We start from the raw sequence: 8,672 nt of genomic DNA on the forward strand, positions 1-8,672 counted from the left end.
TAAATACAGTAGTGAAGTAGTTCTACTTCGTTACTATACTTCTCTGTGTACAATGTATAATACAGATATAACATACTAAAGATTTCATAGAATATATTATATATCACGTCACGGTGGTGCAGTGGGTAGCACGATTGCCTCACAACAAATCGCTCGTTCGAGTCCTGGCTGGGTCAGTTGGCATTACTGTGTGGAGTTTGCATGTTCTCCCCATGTTGACGTGGGTTTCCTCAAGGTGCTCCGCTTTGCCCCACAGTCCAAAGACATGTGCAATAGGTGAATTGGGTAAGCTAAATTGGCCATAGTGTATGTGTGTGGATGCAAGAGTGTATGGGTATTTCCCAGTGCGTAAAACATTTGCTGGATAAGTTGGAGGTCCATTCCGCTGTGGCGACCCCTGATTAACAAAGGGACTAAGCCGACATTAGAATGAATTAATATATTAAACTAAATATGTTAGTATAATTAACATATACTAATGCTTAATTATAGTTATTTATTAGTTAGTAGAGTGTCTCAGTACTGTGTTTCAGCTGGAAGGGCATTCGCTGTGCAAAACATATGCTGGATAAGTTGGCTGTTCATTCTGCTGTAGTGACCCCTGATGAATAAAGAGACTAAGCTGAAGGAAAATGGTGATAATAATGCATTCATTTTTTTGGCTTAGTCCCTTTAATGATGATAGTTTTATATAAATATAAACAAAAAATAAATGTAGATGGAAAAACTTCAGTGTCTAATTAATATGTTGAAAATAAATTTATGTAGGTGGAAAAAACTTCAGTGTCTAATATGAGAAAAAGCATTCCCTAATACTACTCCTACTCTCGTTGGCAGATAAGTAAAAACAAATCATTATTATTATAACAACAACACGTTATTTTGCCATCAGAAATAATAATTACTCATTTTAACCCCATTTCTTCCTCCCACCCAGGGATTATACCTTTATCTGCCTTATGCAAAAGCCAAGAGGGTTTCAGGTTATGGCTTGTTTTGCCATAACTTGCTTTTATAGCAACAGCCTGATCTCTGTCAGGAAGTGCCGCAGGGGGGGACATTTCACTTTAGCAAACCGATTCTGGAAATACCAGCCTATCCACATGGAAAGTTGTTTTGCTCAGTCAGTAACACTTTATGTTTGAGGGAAGAAAAATATTGTTTTTGGTTTAAGGTTAATCTAGTATTTGTGCCGATGGTTACTTTGTCAACTGAATATCTAGTCAAATATTCTGCTGAGTGATGAAATGTGTGCTAGTGAATTTAGTTTGCAAAAAAACAACTGACAGACATGAATAGATTTGAATAGACAAAATAGCAATTTATTAATAACTTATCATTTCTTTACATTCGTAACATTGGGGGAAAAGGGTTTTGTAAAAGAGCCTCTCCCCCGCCCAGGCCTTCGCTTCGAGGGACAACAAAACCCTCCAGTAAAACCATCATCATTTTTCTTACAAAAAAAAAATGCATGACACAGAACTTCCCTGAACAGGAGACCCAAAAAAGTTCTCCCTGCTTTGTCAACACAGACCTCAAATCCTTGCACACACACAACAAAAATCAGCATTACTTGCTTCAACCTTCCAACGTCCCCATATAAATGACAACAAAAAAAACTAGTATAAAGGCGTATGGGTCCTAAATGAGCATGCATCAGAAACCCTGCCAGATGGCATTCGAGGAATGTCTCGTACACGTACAAATTCGGACAACCCCTCTGAACGTGCAGCTCATATGGTGGGGTCTGATAAAAACGTCCTGGTGAAAAAAAGCGCATGGGGAACTGCTTTGCAAGGTTACCGCACAATAACACTCTTATGTACAGAACTAAGGCAAGAGAATGATGACTCTGATTCGTGACAGTGGTTAAAAGGCTGAGAAAGGCGGAATCGATCCGTAAAGCAAAACTGGAAATATATTATACATATGCACATATTGATGATCGTTGCAAAAACCTGTTGAAATTTTTGGCATTTAACGCGATGATAAAGATAATATTGATCGATATTCAGTTGGTTTACATAAAGAGGACGAAAAGGAGAAGAAAAATCTACAGCTGTTCAGGTATATTCTAACTACGGCAAGGCTTACCGACATCTTAATATACATAAGTATAAATGTTGTCAAAAATTTCTCCACGCAAATAAGTTGGAGTACAGTACACTCTGCCATCATTACCGAAGGGAAGTCTCGTCCCAAAAACAGGCAAGTCTTCATTGAAGACAAGAAGGGCACACCTAGAAAACATCAAGGTGCAAGTGCTAAACAAAACAAATGAGTATTTGTCATTGTTCAGTTCCAGTCAAGTCTCTTTGGCACACCAGCCCCAATAAATCGGATGCTCTTTTCATTTCCACAGTCTTTCCATGCTTAAATATGTATATATATATATATATATGTATATATATATAAAACAAACTACTTTGAAGAGTCTTGGAGATTTAGAGTCACATGATCTCTCTCCATTAAACAGCAGCGTAGAAGCTCTGGGCACACCACATGCCCCATCAGTGGCTACTCTGGTCGGCCGTCGTCTCAAGCCAACATCAATAACATCAGGAATCCCTTGACTAGAGTCGAAAAACAGAAACTTGCATTTCACTCGAATCAAGTCATGGCAGGACCTCACGTGGACTCGAGAGGGTCCAACTGAAAAACGTTGTGATTGGTTGGTGTGGTGAAGTACAGTGGCTGGGTTGGGGCCGGCACACGGTTATCACACGGACTCTTGAGTCCTAACGTGCGCTCAAAGTCCAAGAGTTGACCCATGAAGTTAAAGTTGGGCGAGATGTTCGACTTCTTCATTTTGACAATGTCATAAGCATCGTTCATGGACAGGTTGAGCTTCTGCATGAGGTACGCCACTGTTACAGTGACAGAACGACTGATGCCTGCAAGGCAGTGAACAAGCACGCCACACTTCAGTCCACGGGCCTCATCTGAGGGAAAAAAAAGGGCAAGATGATTAGTTATCTGTGTGCAACTTACTTATGAATATGCAATTGCACATAACCTCGGTTGTCAGAATTCATTACACTCCCTGCGCTGACAAAGGGGGCCTCATTCAGTGGGATTTCTAGTGCATGACTGAAAACAACTCGCCTATTTTGTCTGAGAATGTGACGTGGAAATGGGCTATTAAGGTTAATCAAATGATCCTTCCGCTCGTCAGGTTACTTGACAATGGTACCATTTGGGCGTGTAAATGTAGAAGTCATGGCAGCGCCCTGTCAAGGCTAACAGGATGTCAACAGTGCCCTGTAAATGGTCCTCATTGTGTGGCGAAACATTGCTCTGTCCTAGATTACTTTCAATGCTGCTTGCTTCCTTCCTGTTGAGCTCAAATTACCGCCTCCCCCCTCCATCTCCCGTTTCATCATAAGCCTTTGTGTCACAATTGCACAACCGAGGGATATGTTTCAATGCAAACAGTACAACACTAAAGACCCAATATTTTTAATCAAAACTGGGAATGCAGGAGGAGCAAATTAAAATTTGATTCTTACCAATAAAGCTGATGGCTTCAGGGAAAAACTGTGAGAGGTTCTGGCTCCAGTGATCAGAGATGGGAATCTGCTTGTACTTAAACTCCCCGGCATTCTCGAACATGTTGGGGAGATTAGGGGTCACGTTCAAGATGTACTTGATGCCAAACTCCTCCAGGATATCCAGGTTTGTGGAGTCCTTAGCACAGCCCAGATACAGATGTGGAAGGATCTCCACGGGGAATGAGGGCTGGGGGTTGGAAAGGGGGCTGCCATCTGAGTCAGTTGCACTGCTTGGGTCTCGGTCGATATCCGACTCGATGTCCGAGGAGTCAGAGCTGATTCTGAGCCCTCCGAGACCCAGGACCTGGGAGGTTGGGGAACTGCTGCTTGACGAACCGTCGAGGTTCGTCTCACACATTGCGGGAAAATCAGTTTGAAATTTGCTGAAGCCACCTGAAAATAGAAGTTAGAAATTCTTTTAACATCTGATGCATATTTATTTTTCATTTTAGTGGTGACTAATATCTTTGTTTCACTCTTAGCCATTCATTATTTTATTGCCTACTATGAACTATTTAAATATTAAATCCTGTTGCAACACAAATAAAGTATTGTGTTTATTGTTATTACTAGTTGCATTTTCAGAATGATTAATCCTTGATTTTGATGCAACTATGAAGCAGCCATTAAAGTCAGATGCAAATGTTACTGGGGAAATAACAAAACGTGACTAGTAGGAACTGCAACATGTGATTGTGAATGTGTCCACATTAGAAATGTAGATAAATTATATTTCTGATAGTAACTGCAAGTAATATTCTTAACCTCACGACTAGCTGTGTTTAACCAACTACGAAGTAGCCATTAAAATCAAAATGCAACTGGTGACACAAGCAATGCAAAATGGTAGCTTCTCTAGTATTATTAGCTCAACCTTAGATTTCCATCAAATTCAGATTTGAAACATACAACTAGTAACAAATCAACATCATTAAACGAATAGACATTAGTTAATACAAGTACTAAGTATATAATAAATGTCTGCAAGTAAAACTAAAAGACGTAATAATGACTACTACTGAGTAATTAAAAAATATTATAACCTAAATCAGATACGAATGCAAATGTTTCGATTTAAGAAGCAAAATCACCAAACTCGTTGGGAATGTACGTACCCTCGAGATAGAAAGCCTTGTAGCCCTCGTCCTTCATTCTCCTCAGCAGTAAACCCAACACGGAGCCGCCGTCGATGTTTTCATTCCACTCGCGGCTGTACTCGTCGTACAACACGATCGTGTCCGTCTTGCATCTCCGCGCGAACCTTTCCCTGTCTTCCCCGTTAGAAAGCAGAGACTTGATGGGCAGGTTGCCTTTCTTGAGTCGCCGGAGCATGAGGCTCGGGATGGCCACGTTAATGGCCGTTTCGACGTGCGACGACTCGTACAGCTCTTGCGCTCGGCAGTCCATAACGAGCAAACAGTCTCTGCGCGTTTCTAGCTGCTCCTTCAGCCACTCTACCGTCTTGCTTATGGCCATGACCGAATCGATCTGCACGGGTTTGAACTTATCGAGCATTAGTGAAATACGGTGCGGTACCGTGAGACCTTAAAACTGCGGAGAAGACGCGCTGCAAGAGGCCGTAGACGTCTCAGGCCTGGAGCATTGAGCTTTTTACACGCCAAAGTCTCTTGTGCGCCGTCGAGATGATTAAAATCCTCGTTTTTTGTTTGTTTCGAGAGTCAAGCGCAGCCTCGATCTACTTCCACCCCATTCATGCAACTGTGTGCATTTATCAATGACTCACACTAGCCTGTGAGTGCGCGAGCCACTGACGTTGTCTTCCTATTATATAACCTCTCTTCTCTCGTCGTCGATTTTCGCACGAAGCGCTCTAGATATCCAGTTGAATGTCGATTGCAAAAGCAAAATGCTTCGTATTGTTATTTCCTTTCGATGTTTATCCTGGAGAATGCAACACTGCGTCCTCCGCTCCACAAGTCCGAGATGCGCTCTCTGTCACTGTGAGCTAGTGAATGGATACAAGCGCGAGGCGTTTCAATGGATACATTATGTCGGCCAGCCAATCAGGAGGCGCCGAGCGATCGTCGCCTGGAAACGGGGCCGGATGGAACAGACTGTGTTGATGAATTGTTAATAAGTTTGTCATTCACAAAAACGGAAAGGAATTTCCGCTCCGGATCAGCGGAGTGCAAACAAACAGTAGAGAGGCGCTTCACGGGAAGGAAGGAGGAGTGCGAGTGTTGTTTGGTGAGGGGTTCATATACCTCGTGCTCAGGTTACACACTTGAACTCGTTTAGTCGTGTTTCTGTTTCGTCCAGCGGCGGTGCGGAGCATGGTACGCAGCTGACGTACTGTAAAACAGTGTAACGCGGATATATACTGTCTCAAATTAGTCCTTTTTGGTGTCGTATGCACAAATAAAATACATATTTCAGTTTTACACAACATATCAAAATTAAAGTAATCTTTATTTTATAAAGATTTCACAATGCACACTAGTGTCAAAGCAGCTTAACAGAGAAGTTCTGTTAAATTGAAACTGTCAGTTCAGTTTTCAGAGTTGAAGTTCAGTTTAGCTCAGTTCAGTGTGGTTTTCACTGCTGAAAGTCCAAACACTGAAGAGCAAATAAATCAAGAAAATATTTGCCAAATTACAATTTGTAAATAATAACAACAATAGGCATATCCCAATACATTACACGTAAAAAAGAGATCATTGCATTTTATTTTCAAAAAGCTTCTGTATAACCATAATATCCATGAAATTTGTATGTGTTATTAAATTACTTCTGAAAAATATGCTAAGTAAAATCCGAAGTATTGCTGCAAAAATCCCTAATTTAGATTAGCCCCCATTTTACTGTGGGCTAATATCTCTTGTAACTCGAACATATGAAAGTACAATTAGATCACGTAATCGCAATAAAGCGCACATGCTCTCATCAGATTATTACCTTGATGATCGATTGCTCAATCCAAATTCAATGAATGTGGAAGCGCGCGCTAAATGATCGCCTAATAAACACATAAATGGAGCCATCAAAATAGTTTAACAGCAGATGCGAATTGCCAGTGTTTCCTCGCCTCCTCTTCGGTCATTTCCTCCAATGAACCTAACGTCATCTTGTGTGTGCCAGCTTAAAAAAAAATCATTCACAAATCCCTCAACAGCTGCACCGGATTCGCACAAATGCATTAAAGCAGATGTCACTGACAATATTTTCTCGTGTCGTTACCACACAGTTTTAATAATTGCTATATCAGTTGCAGTAGAACAGGGTTCATTTGAATTGCATACTGATAAACTAGTGTTCGTTAAAAAGGTCAGGTCGCCTGGTCTCTGGCGTTTAGAAATGCTCAAAACAAGTGGCCAAATGCTATTCAGCTTGCTCAATTTGCATTACGTAGGCGAGAAAACATTGCTTAGGGACATGTTATTATGTAGATAGACTATAAATGGAATTTAAACAGTTAGTTCGTGCTTAACTGAAAATGGGGAATTTTTTTTTTACTTTTTTACTGACACACTGTCTAAGTGAACTTCTGCGCAGTAGCAGAAGACCAACCATTATTCTATAGTCATACTTTGAATTTTTGTGACATTTTATGTTATATTTTGTTTTTTTTTTTTTGCCAAACCCTATAGTTTAGCACCAGAGCACATGAAAAATGTGGCATGTGTACACAGGACAATCCTGTGTGTGAATTAAGCTCAAAGCTGCTCTATACTAAACAAAGATCAACTGAGTCCAAAAATTAAATCTTCCATCTTGTGAAAAAAATACATCAGAGTGAGTAAATTATTGCCTGTGCAAACACTTTATTATGTTAAAATAATAACAGAGTACACAATTTTTTAATCCAAAATGTGTTTTTCACTCAGGCCTGTAGCCAGTCTGGTACAAGGGGTGGTTCTTTTTCTCAAAATGTGGACCTTTTTGCAGTTTTTCACCCCATTTACAATGTATGAGATTTAAATACTGTATTTTAGTGACATATTAATCACTATTTTAGCAGGATTAGCTTGTTAGATTGTCATCATAATGACACATTTAATGTATCAAAATATTTCCTAAAGATTAAAAAAAAAAGAAGAATAAATTAATAATTAAAAACTGTAGCCTATTGTAGCCGTAGCCTATAAACTGGCCACATTTAACTGTCCTCAGTCAGAATTTGTCTATTTAAATCATAAAAAAATAAAGTATAATAATAATAATAATAATAATAAAGAGCTTCACAATTTTTCTAGCCTCTATTGTATAAAAAGTACATTTGATTTGATTGAAAATTCATGGATAACAAAAATAGCCAAATTAGCTTTCAAATTCATTTTAATATAGGATTTTGCTTGGTCTTAAAGCCTTTTTCAATGGATTAATTTTACTATTTATGATGGCATAGCAGTCAAAATAAAACAAATGAGCTTATGTATGGGACAAGTTCTGGACCTTTGTCAATAAGGGGTGTGTCTTTCGAACCACCCGAACCCCCCTGTCTACGGGCCTGTCACTGTAATGCCACAGTAAATGTTTTGGTTCCTCAATGAGCCCTTAGCTCCTCAAAGATCTGTGTACCCGCAGTGGGAAAAAAGGTTTAAAGAACCTTTTGTGTGCTGAAAAGATTCAATGGTTATTAAAGGTTCTTCATGGAACCATTGATGCCAATAAAGATGCCTTCTTTATTTTTTTAGACTGGAATATGCGTTTGGCCAGAATGAATGCAGTAGGCCAGATTAGTGTGACCTGATTAACATGCTGTCAGACATCCTGTCTCCTGTGTCATTTGGCAGTGAATTGCTCTTTAATTGTCTATCAAGGCCTTCTCTCATCATTCACATGCAGGATGGTCACATGGGCCAAAGGTGTGTTCAGTTTCACCCCGCTTAACATATGAAACAGGACACAGTGCCCAGATAATGGCCTCTATCCTGTGGCTTGTGGAGATCTTTCTGGAAAGGATGAATTGTATTCTCATTGTAATCCAATTTGGCTGCTTTGGTGCCTGAAGACAGTGCATGTGGATGAGCTTTTGTCTTTTTCTAGAATATGTCATCTTATGAAACACAGATGCTGTTGTTTAAAGGGATAGTTCATATATGAAATTAAAATTCTGTCACCGTTTACTCACCCTTCACTTGTTCTAAATTGGTTTAAGTT

General features: G+C 39.8%; 1 protein-coding gene across 1 annotated transcript; it reads right to left on the minus strand.

Moving 5' to 3' along the window:
- Nucleotides 1-1,296: 1,296 nt before the first annotated feature.
- Nucleotides 1,297-5,503, minus strand: dusp6 (dual specificity phosphatase 6). The gene is made up of 3 exons (NM_194380.2): nt 4,667-5,503; nt 3,510-3,944; nt 1,297-2,942 (listed from the first exon to the last, which is right to left on the minus strand). The coding sequence occupies exons 1-3, from the start codon at nt 5,064-5,066 to the stop codon at nt 2,629-2,631; spliced, it is 1,149 nt and encodes a 382-aa protein (NP_919361.1). The 5' UTR covers nt 5,067-5,503; the 3' UTR covers nt 1,297-2,628.
- Between the last annotated feature and the right edge of the window lie 3,169 nt (nt 5,504-8,672).

The sequence above is a fragment of the Danio rerio genome, chromosome 25, assembly GCF_049306965.1.
Source record: "Danio rerio strain Tuebingen ecotype United States chromosome 25, GRCz12tu, whole genome shotgun sequence".
NCBI classification, from domain to species: domain Eukaryota; kingdom Metazoa; phylum Chordata; class Actinopteri; order Cypriniformes; family Danionidae; genus Danio; species Danio rerio.

What these genes read in the sequence shown, in the direction of transcription:
- dusp6 (NM_194380.2), bottom strand. Translation starts at nt 5,066, where the DNA reads ATGCTCGATAAGTTCAAACCCGTGCAGATCGATTCGGTCATGGCCATA. An exon ending in CAAGGCTTTCTATCTCGAGG is followed by an intron (nt 3,945 to 4,666) that starts GTACGTACATTC and finishes TTCTATTTTCAG; the next exon opens with GTGGCTTCAGCAAATTTCAA. An exon ending in TGAAGCCATCAGCTTTATTG is followed by an intron (nt 2,943 to 3,509) that starts GTAAGAATCAAA and finishes TTTTTCCCTCAG; the next exon opens with ATGAGGCCCGTGGACTGAAG.